At 43.4% G+C, this 17,468-nt stretch overlaps 1 protein-coding gene across 2 annotated transcripts in view; it reads left to right on the plus strand.

Moving 5' to 3' along the window:
* The window catches only part of LOC147612332 (SH3/FCH domain protein), a 31,085-nt gene extending 24,941 nt beyond the window's left edge, over positions 1-6,144 (plus strand). Inside the window, exons 3-4 of one of the 2 annotated variants that reach the window (XM_086782943.1) lie at positions 5,431-5,521; positions 5,705-6,144. In XM_086782943.1, the coding sequence (XP_086639069.1) occupies positions 5,431-5,521; positions 5,705-5,735 (122 nt within the window). In that variant the 3' untranslated portion in view covers positions 5,736-6,144. Of the gene's footprint in view, positions 1-5,430; positions 5,522-5,652 lie in introns of both variants that reach the window. The other variant, XM_086782944.1, reaches the window with a different exon arrangement.
* Positions 6,145-17,468: the final 11,324 nt, after the last annotated feature.

Consider the following 17,468-nt stretch of genomic DNA (forward strand, 5'->3'; position numbering starts at 1 on the left):
CTTGTTCCCTTGGTTGAGCTTTTAAAGGAGGTGAGAAGCAAGAAAGGCAAGTTAAGTCCCTCGTTGGTTTGGAATGACAAGTTGTTGTAGTGTTAGTCACCTCAACGTCTATGTTGTAGATCATGGATCTAGTGATTATGCAATAGGTGTCGTCCTGTTCTAGGATGGGAGACCACAAGCCTTTGAATGCCAGAAGCTTCAGAGACACATATGAGGTATCCTACCAAGGGAAGGGAGCTTGTGAATATTATCCTTGCGATGAGAGAATTTGGAGACATTATTTGTACAGGTCTCGATTTGTCGTCTGGACAGATCACCACTTGTTGAAGTATATTTGTGATCAGCTTGATCTGGGCGGTCGAAAGGCCAGATGGGTTGACTCATGCAGGAGTCTGACTTTGAGATTGGTTACTTCAAGGGAGAAACCAATTGGGTTGCTAATGCCGTTAGTATAGGATCCCTGAGGTCAATGCTATCTCTTTTGCTGAGATAATGACCGAGTTCTATCTATCTCTCAAAGGGCGTTGCCAACATAATTCCCATTTTGGTCGAATCCTGCAATTGGTCTAGGCACGTTGCAGCCCATGAGACCCGAGTGATTCGGACACTCCGATGAGTTATGTTGAGAGAAAGGTATTGGAAAATTATTCCATTAGAGGTGGATTATTATTCAAGAATGGCAAGGCTTGTGTGGCTGAGTGATTTGGACTGATAAGCTTTGATATTGCACGAGTGCCATGACACACGTAGTGCGGGGCACCTAGGTATAGAACCTTGGCCTTGGTTGGTTGGCATTAATATTGGCTGTGCATAAAAGCCTTTGTTGAATGTGCGGAAGTGTACCTAGTGCTAGCTTAATAAAGCTGAAAGGCTTTGATCTGGAGGGTTGTTGCATCCTTTGCAAATTTCTGAGAACAAATGGTGAAGTGTCTCGATGGATTTCGTAGTTGGATTATCTCGGACTAGTAGAGACCACGACTGAATCTGGGTCGTAGTAGACCGATTCAGAAAGATGGCTAGATTTATCCCTGGTAAGTTGACGGTAAGGAGTCATGAGTTGGCTTAGCTCTTTGTGGAGCACTTGTATGGATGAAGCAAACCATGGAGGAGATGTTGAGGTCGTATGTCTCCAACAGACAGTCTGAGAGTGGGAAAGGTATTTTCCATAGATTGAGTTTGCTTATAATGGTAGTAAGTATGCGGCTACTGGTTTTAGCCCGTTTATGCTTATGTACAGTCATGCGTCGAAGTCACCATTGTCATAGCAGCCAGGTACGGGACAGGACTTATAGTATGGCAAAGTATAATACGTCGTTTTTATCAAGCCAAAATAAAAAATGCCATTTTTTAATAATAAAAAACGTGTGTATATATATATATATATATATATATATATATATATATATATATATATATATATATATATATAATGTATGTACACACACACACACACACACACACACACACATATATATATATACACACACACACATACATACATACATACATACATACATACATACATACATACATATATATATATATATATATATATATATATATATATATATATATATATATGTACGCGCGTGTGTGTGTACATACATATATGTACACACACACACACACACATGTATATATATACACATGTGCATATACAAATATATGTACATATAGACATAGGAGTTAACATGCATACATACATGAAAAACATCAAAAAAGGTTATATATATATATATATATATACACGTGTATATACTCATATATGTACATATACATATAGGTGTTAACATGCATATATACATGAAAAGCATTAAAAAAGGTTTTTATTAATGTATGTATTAGAAAAAGAAACATTCAGCAAGTTTTTTTATTAATGATAAAAAACTCACGTTTTTTATTATAAAAAACGTTTTTTATTATAAAAAACGTTTTTTTACGTTTTAAAATTTTTTTTTTCACGTTTTTTTATTAATTGGACGTTTTTTATTATAAAAAACGTCTCGTCGCGTCCAATATATTAAAAACGCGTTTTATAGCTGCTATGACCATTGTCGTAGGACTGCAGGGATCAAGTTGCAATCAGTAGTGGATTTCTTGCAAGATATGTAGGATATGTTGAATGTTGCAAGGGAAAGTGTAAAAAGTCTCAGGATCATGCTTAGTATTATGCTAATCAAGAATGGACCTCGAGAGTTTTACGAGAGGGCATGTGGGTGTATCTTAAAATCCCAAAGGACTTTAAGACGATTAGGAGTGGTAGGTCCTTACGAGATCACAAAGAAGATTAGTAATGTGGCTTACCGATTAGCACTCTCTTGGAATTCACCCTCTATTTCACATTAGCTGTTTGAAAGAACGTCTAGGTGAAGGTGATGAGATTGTGCTAGTGGAGGAGATTTCTAACCTCGAGGACATGACTAGGTATATTCCTATGGAACCCGAGATGGTTGTGGATCACTGTCCTAGAGGATCTCGGCATACCATGTATAATGAGTACTTGATCAAATGGAAGGGACAGTCTGAGGTCGAGGCTACATGGGAGTCAGTGCGCAGTGTGAAAAGTCGCTTCCCTTATTCAATGTTGAGGACAACAATGGTTCTTATGGGGGGGGGGGGGGGGGGGGGGAGTATGTTGCGTCCCAAAGCTAACCATCAGGGTTAACACCTTCATGTTAGGTTAACCATAGCCTATGGATTAGGCATTTTATGTTACATCCCAAGGCTAATCACTAGGGTCAAGACCTTTAGGTTAGGTTAACCATAGCCTATGGATTAGGCATCTTTAAGTAGGGGGTTAGTAGCTTTTATGAGACATGCGCTATATTTGCCTCCTGGATTATAGTGACTTTATGAGTCAGTTTGAGGAAGAGCTCCTCGGACCTGGACTCCAAGCCTTGAGACTACTCTGTGTTGGGTGTGTACTGGTGGTATGGGATGCCAAGGACTTTGCACCAGAGCCATGTCTCGGCCCTTGTGCTCGAGAGTCGAGGGTGAGCTTAAACGGCTCTGTGGTTGGGTGGTGAGCTAGATGCCAGTGTCTGTGTGTGTTTCCTTTTTATTTATGCTTAATTGCAAGGTCTGTTAACCTGGGGGCTTTACAAGGGGCATCTAAATTGTACTAGAAAGGTGGTAGGTGGTCCATCTAGAGTCCATGTGCAAGGAACAACCGAGAGACTTTGGCTTATCATACCTGTTCATGACACTGATTAGCTAGCTGTCAAGAAGACGGCAAGTCTTGGTAAACTGTGACTATCCAAGGTCTTGGGGAGGTGGTGGATGTATGTGGCTATTGGAAAGAGTGCATCTATTATCATAAGAGCTGCCTAGAACTTTGCCAATTCCATCAGGTTATCACCACACACACAATAGGGCCCGAACGAGTCGAACCCCCCTTAGGATTTGTATTATCCAGAAGAGCGTTAGTGCCTTATGGACACTAGATGCCCTGTAAGGGCTGGTCACCATGCTTAGGGCTTCTTATGGGCCAATGTCAAGGCCCATGGGTTATGCTAGGAGGCCAAGTGTTGGGCACAACCAGACACTTTTGCAAATCCTACATGCTCTTCTTAGGCGCCTGGCATTTGGCTACAAGCCAAATACCCAGAATACTTGTCATCATTCTAGAGAGTGACTCACAGTACGGATTGGGACTGTTCCATGTGTGGGACTTGCACACCTAACCAAGACCATGTACGGGACTTGTACACCTGACCTTGGACGCTTAGAGTAGAGTGGAACCCTGGCTGACTTGTCCCGGACTGGGGCTCACGAGGGACTAGTTTCCACTTGAGGTCCTGCACCTGCTTGTACATATATGTCCACTTGGCATCCAAGTGCGAGATGCACGTGACACCTTTTGTGCAAAGTGATGACCAACTTTACTCTTCCCTTTTTCCAAGCATGTAGCAATCTTCTCCTCTAGATATGTGACATGGTTTCAACTAAATTAGGATTTTTTCAAATTAGGACTTCTGCAGAATTGAGGTTGTTGAAAATTAGGGCTTTTGTAGGATTAGAGTTTCAACTTTTGAAAAAGTTATCGGCAAGAGAATTTCTCAAAACCTTGCCATCATGTAGAAATCCATGAGAGAGAAACAAATTAGGTCAATCCACGTCTAGAAAGCTGTAAATAGACCATGTATAAGCTCCACCATGAAAGAGAACCACCAAGGAGCAAGCATGAGAGAGTATGGACTGATTTTAACAGGAAAAACTCCAATAATGCGTCTTTTGAAGTAGGCGCCTATTTCATGAGGGAGGAGGGAGAGAGGGATAAGCTTTCCATCCAAAGAGAAGGTGGCAATTGGCCACCTCAACAAAGGCCATAAGTGGGGAGGGTGCTTGGTGAACAGCCTGGCCTACCGGAAGAGATAAATGACCCAAATTATGCCTGCCCACTCTTTAACGATGTGTGAATGCCCAACTCACTTATAAGTTGTCCGGCCACACTTTAATAAGGTGTGGACCTACAAAAGAGAAAAATGAGCTATAACTTGTAAATGAATAACAAAGAGTTTAAAGACGGATTGGGGAGTGAGGTGCTTCACGACGACTGTAGCTTTGGGTTCAACCTTCTCTACGACACAACATGTTTGAAATTGTTTCATATGCATGAATGTCTTCGGAAATTTGGGAAGCATTGCCCATGAAGCTTGTATGTAGAGTTCCTTGATAATACAATCAAATTACAATGGGGGTTGGTCGTTTTTGGTCCTATTGCAGTGTCGTTTTGATTTTCAGCATTATTATTGTGTTTTGTGCTGTGCCAATTCACTTCGTTTACGAGCATTAATAGTTCAAGTGTGTGTCACGATTGTGCTCAACCTTGACCGGGGGAATTACAACACCCATGTTAAGTTTGCTTGTTGAAGAGGCCACTTTGTGAAGAGGGCATATTTGACTCTACTTTTTTATTGAATGTTTGGTGTCTTAAAAGATGATTGTCTCTCAGTCATGTATGCTTTGTAAGTTTAGGTTTTCTCTTCTTAATTTATGTTTTGTAAGTCTTGAAAGGTAAGCTAAACTAGTAGAAGAATGGGTCTCAACCATACACCCTTGCCACCTCAACGTACCCAGATCTCCAAATACACCCCTATATTTCCCCACTACACTTGCTTTCATTACCACAAACATACAATTTTCATGGCCTTAGAAGTTAGGACTGACTATGGTCTCTCTTTTACCTTCTCTATGCTATACATGGCCTCAATAGTCATGGCACGTGCCATGCATGAAGCACATGCAACAATTAGTGAACCAAAATGAAAGATGAGACAAAGGGGCATCATGCTCTGAGCGTTACTCCCATGCTGATGATTACAAAAGGTTACACATAAAAGACCCCTTGCTTGGTGGCAAATACAAGCTAGGTTCAGTACCGTGTCTAACATTTTTGGGCTGATGTTTTTTCTTCGCTTGTCATGACAGTCAGAATTGGGTTGAGACACAAACCAGTCCTTAGGGACCGCGTCTTCACAGTTGTGTTGGGTGCAGCTTTGGCTCATGGAATCTACTTGGTGTATCCGCTTCCTTTAGCTGTTATTTTGACTTCTTCCAAGCTTGTTGGTTTGAATGGAATCGTTTATTTTGGTCTTCTTTTAATATAAAATTGGGGAAACAAGGAAACATGACACGGGTTTAGAAATGCAGGTGAAAGCTGGTTTATTCATATAACAATTTTCCTTGACAAGCTGTTCCACAGAACTGATCTTTATGATGCAGAGAGCAAGTAGGCATGCCTCCGTTTTATAGAGTACTAAGGAAGCATGCAAACATATTTCCAGTTAATAGAATTTGGGCAATTTTTTGGAAAGTCAAGAGTTTGCCTTAAGCATACATATATCATGGTCATTTGACTATAGGGTTTGATGTCAAATTTATGCCTAAATTTACAGTTGGATAAGGCGCCTTTGAAGGTTTAGGCAACAATATGCACTTTACTAGTATAACCACAAATATGGAAAGCAGTTACATGGACATCGGCAATCTGTTTGTAACCATCTTGTGTCCTTGCTATGCATACATGCGATCATCATTGGGTGATAAACAAAATAACTTCTTGTACCCTGTTGTCTTTGCTTTATGTGAAGCATTGAATTGTGCGTCACTATTTGGAATGTGCAAAACGAATTTTATGGCTGCTTATTCTTGTGTTTTCATGACATCAATGATGCTTTTGTGACTTCCGTCTTTGTCGTGTTTAGTTCTCTGTATACTGTAACTCGTTGGCAAGCTTCAATAAACCACTTACATAGTATAAATCGAGGGCAAAACAATGACAAGATTATTTGGCCCTCTTTAGTAGATATAATTCACAAAGATTACACTTTTTACTCTTTACTCTGAGTTGTGCGATTACCCTCCAGTCTACAATGCACTCTGGGGTCTTTATTGTTCATTGCTCTTTCCAACAGGGCTTGTACTGCCAAATACACCTGTCCCCCAGTCTATGAAATGCCATTTGAGCAGCATCCAGACATCACACGCTGCATCAGATGCTTTCAATACTCCTGGGTCAGTAGGGTACACCACTGAATCTCATGCATTCAAATTTAAGTGTCCGTGCACAACTATGGCACAAAAGCTTGTGCTTGGGAGCCCAGGGTAAAAATGGATCAGATGAATGACAAGTTCAAGCGGTGGAAGAGGGAAAGCCAAATTTGATTTTTCAGCTTGGAAGGGGCCTCCAGGTAAATGTTGGTGTCGTGGCTAGATTTGAAGTTGGTTCTCTTGCATTGCAGATTCTGAAATGCAATATGCATCTTGTGCATTGTAGATTGTCTACTCCATTGAAATTTTGGGATTATCTAAGCTGTTGTTTGGATGAATTGATTGGATGTAACGATGGTGATATGTTATGTGCAATGGGGTAGGGTCCCTTGACTAGGCACTTGTGAAAGGAAAAGCTTTAAACATGGTGAAGAACTTGTGGTGAGCTTGTAGGTGGATTTACGATACATCTTTACATGATTATCACGTGTGGAGATAGAAATCACTTATCTTGAGAGGGTGGTGCAGTCCACTACTATTCCACTACTATTTGTTCCTTGGATTTCAAGCGTGTATGTTTGCAAATGTTATCTTGCATGCATGAACGCACATCATCATTGACATCAAGAATGATTGACAAGATTATAAAATCAATCAAGATCAAGAGACCACAATTTTACACGCCATACAACCAAAGGGCACACAAGCTTCATAGATATAGTGGATCATTAACTAGTATCGCAAAAGCGTTTCTCTATTCAAGTCTAAGGCACTCTAAAGCCGTGGTAGGCCTCGGCTCTAAAAACAAATACTAACTAGTATTGAATGATTCGTATAGGCAAATGAAGGAATTGCACCAATGTCGATGTAAAACCAACAAGATGACTACACCACAACCACAATTTTGATTGACTACATGATTCAGAGAGTCTCAATATAGTCATGACAAAGGCATATTGGTTGATAAAGAGGTATCTTTCACAAAGAGCACAAATAACACTATAGAACTTCAACAATTTTGAATGCATCACCACCCCAAATAATTGATCTTCAAAACAATAATGCCACACGTACTTGTTACAATTTTACATTCGATTTGAAAACCAAGGAACTCATTGATTCGAAGACCTTATGTGAAGATGATGCTTGTAATTGCAAAAGAATAAACTCCTTATCCATCCACAAGCGCACTATAAACAACATGCTTGGTCTTCAAAAACATTTATATTCATCCAAAGTATAAAAAGTGATGGAAGAGTTCGGCCACAATCTCCAAATTGTTATCAAAATGGTAAAGGATTAGAATCGGGCTCATGCAACATCTTCCAACATGTAGTGGTTTTGGAGAAGCAATTCCCTTGAAGCTTATGAACACCAATTTCCAACAGAATCATCTTGAAGCTCACCTTGTGGTACACTTCTCTTCTATTTGCATAAAGGCACCTCCTTTACCATATCATGTAATGATTGCCACCAGTGTGTGGTGTCATTGTGGGGAATTCTTAGCCGTTTTGGTCAATTCAAGCCTTGCTTTGCATAACTTCTAGGAGGGACACAACATGTGACAATGACATCTTGATGCAAATCTAATTTCTTGTGATTAATGAAGCCATACCTTTGACATGGGTCTCATATAGACCCATTGGGTCTTTTGAAGACGTTTAATATAACTTTTTATTTTTCTCTTCAACCCTAGGGAAAATCCAATTATGGCAAGTCGGAGGAAAACTCTTTAGTATTTGGTGTGTCCTCAAGAGGAAGGAGCTCACCTACTCTTAAAGTAAAGATTTTGCCTTATCAATTGTCATGGTCATAGTTGGCGTAACGGTACCACCTTCATTGAGGGGTTGCCCATGGTTTTTACAAGAATTTTGAAGTTTTCAAGTCAATTCTGCATGGTGGTAATTGTTATGACCCTGTGTTTTTCCCTCTGGACGACGAGCAGGTGGGCACGGACACGGGACACAGTGTGTGGACAAGCATCCAGTTTGGGTATGAAAAGGAAAACCAATATGTGGCCAGCCCAAGTGTGAAAGGGGACAAAAAAAGGATTTTTCAAGGTTTTTAAAACCTTTGAGGATAAAATAATATTTGAAAAGCATGCGTTTTTAATACTTTGCTTTTTGGCGTTTTTATGAAAAACGCATCTTTCTTTATATAAGGGAAGGTGGTGGAGATTCGAAGGGTGGCGAGTTGAAGGGTGTGGCCATGTGGAAGGTGGCTGGATGATTCATTCATGGGCACGTTTGTGCATGGGGCCGCCACTGCTGCCGCTGCTACTGTTGGGTGTTGCCACCACTGCTGCTACTGCCGCCTCCACGAGCCGCAGTCGGGTACCGTGCTACCGCCGCCACTGCCGCCATGTACTACCACCGTCGGGTGCCGCCGTCGTCGCTAGGTACCACAACCGCTGCCGCCAGGTACAACCGCCGCTCCTACCATCATGTACAGTGCCGCGCCGTCACTGTAGGGTACAACCGCCGTCGCTGCCGCAGGGTACCGCCGCCGCTACCGGATACGGCCGCGCCGCCGCCGCGCCGGGTACTGCCGCTGCCGCTGCCGCCGCCGTCGCTGAGTGCTGCTACTTGTTATCACTGCTATGCATGGATTACAGCCGGGCAGCAATGGGCAGTATAGGGCAGCCAAACAAGCAACCAGATGGGCGGCAGCTAGGCAGACGTCGGCAAGAGTTTCTCTGCAGACAATATGGCAGTCAGACGAGGGTCACATGGGAGGCTCTCTACGCCAGGTGGCTGCATGTGTGGAAGCAGTCAGTGTGGATCTCTCTCTCTCTATCTCTCTTGAAAGAAGGTGAGCTGAAGGAGGCACCGAGGGGCTAACAGCCAAGGAGTCTCTCTCTCTTTCTTCGCAAGCAGGTTTTGTTTACAAGATTGGGATACAGAGGATCAAGCTGCATATGCACAGGATGATGTTCTTGGAAGAGATGTGTTGTTGCTCTTCGACTTGGACTTATGTGTATTCCAGGATGGCTTGACACGTCCTCTATCTTTCTCTCTCTAGGTTTTTGGCACCGTGATTGGATGGTGTATCTGTGGGTTTCTTATGGAAACAGGACATGGATCCTTCGAGAGGAGACACGACTTTGGTATCGGGGATACAAGCCTATGGTTTATGGATACATGTCTATGGTCTTTGGTTTCGTGAGGAAAGCATGTCTCTCGATTCATGTGAACAGGTTCTCGTTTTTGTTAGAAATCTAGCATGGTATCATACTAAACAAACTAAAACATGAGGAAGACTGCAAAGGAATGAAGCAAAACTGATAGATATTTCCATTGATGTGACCCCTGAATAAATAGGGCCAAGTACAAGACATTGACAAGAGTGCTTATGGGATAAATGTAGAGGTGCCACATGGCACACACTCAAGACTCAAGACAAAAACTGAGACTAGACAAATGTCGACTAGAGAAATAGTACACCTAGTGTGCGCTTATTTCCAACACCCTCCTTAAGTGGACACTAGGAGGAAGACAGAAAGACAAGACTAGAAGACAGACATAAAGACCGATAGACTGAGAGACAAGACAGAAGACATGACAGACAAAGATCCTGAGACACCCCTCCTCAAGTGATATCCTCATATGGGTCCACAAGGGTAGGGACAAGAGTGGATCATAGACAGACAGAGAGGGAGGCAATCAGCCAGTAGAGTGGTCCCACAGAGATAGAGACTGTCAGATAGACATGAGACAGTCTGACAAATAGAAGATAAATGGGGACATTGACAGAAAATGCCAAGAGAATGTGGGTAGCTAATCCATAAAAGAGAGGCATATAGACTGATAGACAGAGTGTCAGAGACATATGACTGTAAGATCACACAAGATAGACACATAGACAGAGAGACTGACTGATTGGAGATAGACAGAGAGATGGACCTTGACTGATAATCCCTCCTCAAGGGCAATCCTCCTGCTAGAGTGAGTAATGCAGGGGTGCCTCTTGGATAGGGACAAAGATAAGTCCATGTAGACAAATAGTCATGACATTACCCCATGATCTACATCATTGGTGATCAATGGTGGTAGATAGCATGAAAGCATAGACAATTATGAGAGAGATGGGAAGGTCTTACCATATTTGGCAGTGTCTAATCCCGTACAAGATAGAGAAGTAAATGAAATTCAGAACTGAGATTTTTGATTTTTCAATAAATAGAGAGTAGACTGAAAATACTTCTTAGATGGAGAGTGCCTTGAGCTGCTGCTGTAGAGGTTGCTGGAGTAGAAGATGGAGACATGGAAGTTGGAGTGGAGGCCGGAGGAGAAGATGAGGCACAAACTGACTGAACAACAGCACCCGGCCTGGTATAGACAGCAGCTCCACGAACACGCAGCAACGAGAGAATGGCGGGGCAGACACGAGCGGCCAGAGGCTGAGGAGACAAGTGAGCAGTTCCAGGAGGAGATGGCGGGGCAGACAGGCTGGAGCTGAATCGTGGTGACAGAAATATGGCAAGGCAGAGATTGCGCAGGAGCAGGAGCAGCACGAACTGCAGCTGAAGAGGTGCGGCCAGATGAAGAGGCCAACAGGAGCAGCCGGTGGGCAGAAACAGGAAATGGCGCGCAGATTTTTGGGGCAGATGTCGGAGAAGGATAGCGGGGCAGAGGTAGAGGATATCTGGGAGAGGTAAACTGAAAGGAGAAGATGGAGATGACACAGCTATGGTTGCAGCAGACTGAGGGGAGAGAAGAGGGATCTTCATGGCTCTGATACCATGTTAGAAATCTAGCATGGTATCATACTAAACTAAAACATGAGGAAGACTGCAAAGGAATGAAGCAAAAACTGAGAGATATTTCCATTGATGTGACCCCTGAATAAATAGGGCCAAGTACAAGACATTGAGCAAGAGTGCTTATGGGATAAATGTAGAGGTGCCACATGGCACACACTCAAGACTCGAGACAAAAATTGAGACTAGACAAATGTAGACTAGAGAAATAGTACACCTAGTGTGCACTTATTTCCAACAGTTTTCTCAAGGTTACACGTAGGAAGGACATATGGTTTGGTACAGCCCTACTGCTGTTTGGGAAAGGGTTGTGAGATCCACGATTGAGATGGAGAAGACCTTTTCAAGCAGGGAGGTGTTAAACAGGTGTGCCTTCTCTATGGAATGCTTTGCTGTAATAGCGAGAGATCTTATTGGGAAAGGTCCTGGGTGAAAAGCAAAAAGGGATCCTATTGGTAAAGGATTCGACAAGTCGTACTTTGTATTCTTATTTGATCAAGTAAAGAAATACCGCAAGGGGCGCCACTGCGTTTTGGGGCCAATCGGTGTACTTGTACTATTTGCAGGAGCATTCTAGCTCCCTTGTTTGTTTTACTTTTCCAGGTTCTCATGGGTGATCAAGTCTTTTGTGTGCGAGTTTTGTTTCACCACCCGTCAAATTTATGAAGGCCGGTTTCATGGTTCCATTGCCGGGATATCGTCGACTTTCTCAACAAGGAGGCGAGCTCGTGGTTGTCACATCAAAAGCTTCAACATGGGAAAGTGAAAAGGAAGTGCAAGAGGCTGAAACCGGCCTCTGATAGAAACCAGAGTGCGGTAGACTAGCAGTCACCCGTCCACTTGTAGTCTAGATGTGAAAACAAAACAGATTGGAGCTAGAGTACCCAAATCTGAAAACAAAGCGACACCTGTTGGCCCCAAAGCTTGGCGCCCCTTGTGGTATTTCTTTATTCAATTCCAAAAATATGAATGGCTGAGTACAACAAAAATCAGCCAAGAGATTACACCTGTATGTCCAATCTGACGGCCCACGATTCCCTCTTAGCATAGAGGATCTATGCACACAGATCTGTGTTTCACAATAACACACTGTGCCTCCCTCTGATCAGCCAAGACCACTAAGCAGGGCAGCCATGAGCATACATCTGGCATAACTCAAGTACATGATTCAACATCTCAGCTCATACATACATGTACTGTCCAAACTCTGTCTCAACCCTTGTCAATCTGCCATACCCCTCCTCTCACAAGGGGCCAGATAGCTCATATCTACAACAGACATCAAGCAGTAGAAAGAGAGATAAATGAACAGAAGCGGAGCTTACCAAATTCAGCTCGTGAATCAGCACTCGAGGAAACAACGGTACCAATCTGTACTTGCAGGCACTTGTTTCCACAAACCTGCTTCACACCTGAGTATGTCATTGTTTGTACCCTCCTCCTTGTGTTCACTATATGCTGTACTTGACTGTACAGATCTGAAAAACAGCACTGTACTTGTATGTACTTGACTGTACTTGCTTGTACTTGACTGTACGGGCTGTTTCTGCAGAAAACCAGAAGTAGCCGCTGCTGTTTTGATGCTGGTCACCTGTGCTGCCTTCAAAAGATGACGCCTAGCCCCTGTACTTGCTGTTGTACAGCAGGCACCACCTGTACCTGACTGTACGGCCACCTGGCAGCAGTCGTACAGATGTCTGTACCTGCTGTACAGCCCCTGTCACAGCCCACAGCCTCTGTACCCTCTCTGGCTGTCTGCGCCGTCTCTGTCCACAGCAGTACCTGCTGTCGTACAGCACTGTACGGCTGCTGTACGGCCTGCTCCAGCACACAGATTTCAGCAACAGCACCCCTCAGCAGTCGACCAGAGTTTTCTCCTCAGCTTTTCCACGCATGAGAGCCAACAAGGTTGCCCCACGACTCTTTTCCCCAAAAGCTAGAGAGGGGGAGGAGAGAGAAGCACACACTCCAAAAGTGGAGTGGCCTCCTCCCCATAAAAATCCTAGGGCCCCAAACTTTAAAAGTCCCTAGGGGCCACTAAGGCCTAGGGGCAACTTTAATAAACATTAAAAGTTTAATGTTCTAGTTCCCCCCTTCACACCTAGGGATGTCCACACATCTTTAACTCTGTTCAGGCACCCCCCATGTGAATCATTCAATATTCTGACTCTACAACCACCATGCCCACACTTGTGCTGTTCCATTTTCACAGGGCCATGACATACCCCCCTCTTGAAAAATGGCAAGCGTCCTCGATTGCATTCTGGTGATAGAGCAAAATATCCAAAGTGAAATATACAATATGGCAAGATCAGCGTCCCAATCTCTCTAAGCCATGCACATGTATCAACATTCACTGCAAACCAATGGCATAGTAATAGTCCAAGTTGTATACCACTGTGAACCATACATATCCACAAAATCTCATGTGACTAGTACACATATATCATAGAAGTCCCATAAACAGATGTACTGTCAGCCTCAGTACCTTCGGGTGAGATAAAAACTGCACCAAGTGACCTCTAGATGTCATCTGAGCCTGTCTGTATCAAGGGAGTGCCTCCCTCTTGAGCATCAGGTAATGCTCCAGACCCATGCTCTGCTGAACCTGAATGAGCCACAACAAGAGTCGGCTCTAACTCAAAGGCATTGAGATAAAGCTGCAAAACCTGAGGTGAATCTGTTAAGTCACCTTCCTCCATCCACTTCGCATCCATCGGTGAATAGTTCTTGAACTTCACAAGATAGCGACGGGAAACTTTACCTCGTACCTTCCTTTCTTTATGTGCCAGTATCTGCTCTGGAATTAGAACCTCGTCAAGTTCCTCAACTTCCGGCTGAGCCTCATCTGATACATCCTCAGGCACATCCCCACGGAAAGGTCTAAGGAGACTCACGTGAAAAGCATTGTGAATCCTCCAGTGATTTGGTAACTTCAAACGATAGGTTACCTCACCAATCTTTTCCAAAACCTGAAAAGGCCCATAATATCGCATGCTCAACTTAGGGAATAAGCGCTCTTTACCCTTCATCTTCTTGAGTCGAGCCTTTTCAAAGCGCAAAAGAACCCAATCACCCAATGCAAACTGTAAATCACGTCTGTGACGGTCTGCGGCTTTCTTTTGCTTCTGCTGAGTTTTCTGGAGTGCCAACTTAACCCTCCAATAAGCTTCATCCAAACTCTCCACATACTGATCAGCCTCAAAGATCTTATCCTTTGTATGCAAAATGGGTGGTACCTTCTTCCCTCCTTCCACAATCTCAAAAGGCGCCTTGCCTGTCGAGATATGTACAGTGTTGTTATATGCAAACTCCACCAAAGGAAGATACTTTTCCCATTGTTGCTTGTGCTCTAACACATAACACTTGAGAAGATCCAATACTGTAGAGTTAGCCTCTTTTGACTGACCATCTGTCTGTGGATGAAATGACGATGAAAACTTGAGAGTTGTACCCATGTTGTCAAACAACCCTCTCCATAACAAACTCGTCATCCGTGGATCACGGTCACTAATGATAGACGTAGGCAATCCATGATACTTGAAGATGTTTGCCATGAACAACTTCACCATATGATCCACTTTGATCGTCTTACGCACGGGAATGAAATGAGCCTGCTTACTGAACCTACATATGATAGTCTAGATGCCATCATTTCCCGTTTGTGTCCGTGGAAGATCAAATACAAAATCCATGGCAATGCTCTCCCAAGGTCTATCTGGAATAGGTAAAGGCTGTAATAACCCTGGTGTCTTCTGACGGTCAAACTTTACCTTCTGACATACGATGCATTGCCTCACAAAGGCATCAACATCTCTTCTCAAGGTTGGCCAATAAAAGAAAGTCTCCACTGCTTTGACCGTGGCGTCAATACCTCTATGACCTGCATACGGTGGAGCATGACTTTCAATCATAACCTTGAGTCGCAATGGCCTGGTAACACACAGTCTGCCATGCATCAATAAAAACCCATCTCTGAGAGTATAGTGCTCATGCCGCTGACCCTCAGACATCTGATCATACAACCTTTCAAAGTCCTCATCATGGGCATACTGCTCTTTCATTTCATCAAGCTCATGATGATAAGCAAGTGAAACTGCAGAGACCTGTGGCTTGCGTGACAAAGCATCTGCCACTACATTCTTTTTCCACATGCACAATCTGGAAGTGAAACATTGACAAAAAGTTTGCCCAACGCATATGCTTCTCTGAAAGCTTAGTCTGCGTGAGGAAATAACGCAAGGTTTGATGATCTGTCTCTACAGTAAAATCAGCCCCAAGCAAGTAGTGTTTCCATGTAGAAAGAGCGTGAATTACAACCAACATCTCTTTCTCATAAACCTGTAAATGCTTCTCAGCATCTTGCAAAACTCTACTCTCATAGGCTATGACATGTCCCTCTTGCATGAGAACTGCACCAATGCTACTTCCACATGCATCACACTGGACAACAAAAGCCTTTCGGAGGTCCGGTAACACCAATACTGGGTCCGAAGTAAGCTTTTCTTTGAGCTTTTTGAATGCTGTAATTTTCCGTCAGCCCATCTAAACGGAGTTGCCTTCTTCGTCAAAGCATGAAGAGGCGAAGCAATTTCAGCAAAGTGCCGTATGTAACGCCGATAATAGGAACACAATCCTAGAAAGCTGCGTACATCATGCACGGTCCTCAAAGCTGGCCAATTAAGTATTGCTTCCACCTTCGCTGGATCCATACGGACTCCATGACCAGACACAATATGCCCCAAGAAATGTATCTCCTGCAAAAAGAACTCACTCTTCTTTCCATTAACAACCAACCTATGGTTTCTGAGTTCTGCAAACACAATGGCCAAATGCCTTCGATGCTCTTCCTCAGTTTGTGAATGCACAATCATATCATCAAAGAATGTGCCCACAAACTCTCTATGAGGCCTAAAAATCCTGTCCATCATTCTGTTAAATGTGGCAGGCGCATTTGTTAAACCAAAGGGCATAACCAAAAACTCATACAACCCAAACGTGGTTCAGAATGCTGTCTTATGCACATCCTCGGGTCTAATGCGTATCTGATGATACCCGCTTTTCAAGTCAATACGACTAAACACTGTGGAGCCCTGTAAGCGGTCCAAGATGTCATCGATCCTCGGTATGGGGAATCGATTCTTGATGGTATTCTTGTTCAGCGCCCTGTAATCAATACACATGCGCCAAGAACCATCCTTCTTCTGCACTAAGAGCACAGGTGAGCAAAAGGGTGATGAGCTAGGCTGTATCAACCCTTTATTCAAAAGCTCCTGCACCTGACTCATAATCTCTTCCTGTTGGGCTGCACTAATACGGCACGGCGGTCTATTCGGTGGAGTACTACCAGGAATCAGATCAATGGCATGATCTTCTGGCCTCTCAAGAGGAAGTTCTCATGGCAATGACTCGGAAAAACAATCTTGAAACCCACATAAGAAATCAGTCCTATCCTTATCTAACATAGACAAATTAGATTTAGACTCATCATCTTGTGCATCCTTTACATAAATCAAGTACGCGGAAAGATGCTTTTTCATTACTGATGAAATCGCCGAAGCGGATACAATAGGAACAGATTCCCCTTTGAGTTTTACATCCAATACATATTCTTTCCCTCTATGAGTCAGAGTGATTTTCCTATTGTAAGTATCCACCACCGCATGTACCCTATGGCACCATGGCATCCCCAACAAAACATCACAGCCATCCAAAGGCATGATGAAGAACTCTTCGCTGTCCACATAACCCTGCAAATGAAGCCGAAGCTTCCCAATAATAGGAGTAACGGGTTCTGCATACCCTGGACAAGCCATATTAGTCTCATGTAACAGCCCCATCTCCTCTGCGCGAATCCCCAATCGGCCAGCCAAATCTGGTGAAATGAAGTTGGCTCTAGCACCTGTGTCAAAGAAAATCAAAGCATTCTGATCTCTCACTTTGCCCCATGCCCTGCACAACTCTGTAGCTTCACCACCTGGCTGTTCCCCCACAAGATCAGGAACTAAGCCTGCAGAAGGCTTTTGTTTCTTTGGCTTGGGCTCTCCTTTATTGTCAGAGTCCTTTTGGGACTTCCTCTTGGGACAATTGAATGACATATGCCCATCTTCAGTAGAGTAAAAACACTTATGAGCATCTCTCAAAACCTGTCTTTCCTCAGAAGTCCTCTTGGGCATTGGCAACTTCTTATACTTTGTCTCTGAAGACCCTTTAGCAT

The sequence above is a fragment of the Cibotium barometz genome, chromosome 45 (assembly GCF_041138505.1).
Source record: "Cibotium barometz isolate CiBa-2024 chromosome 45, ASM4113850v1, whole genome shotgun sequence".
Lineage (NCBI taxonomy): Eukaryota > Viridiplantae > Streptophyta > Polypodiopsida > Cyatheales > Cibotiaceae > Cibotium > Cibotium barometz.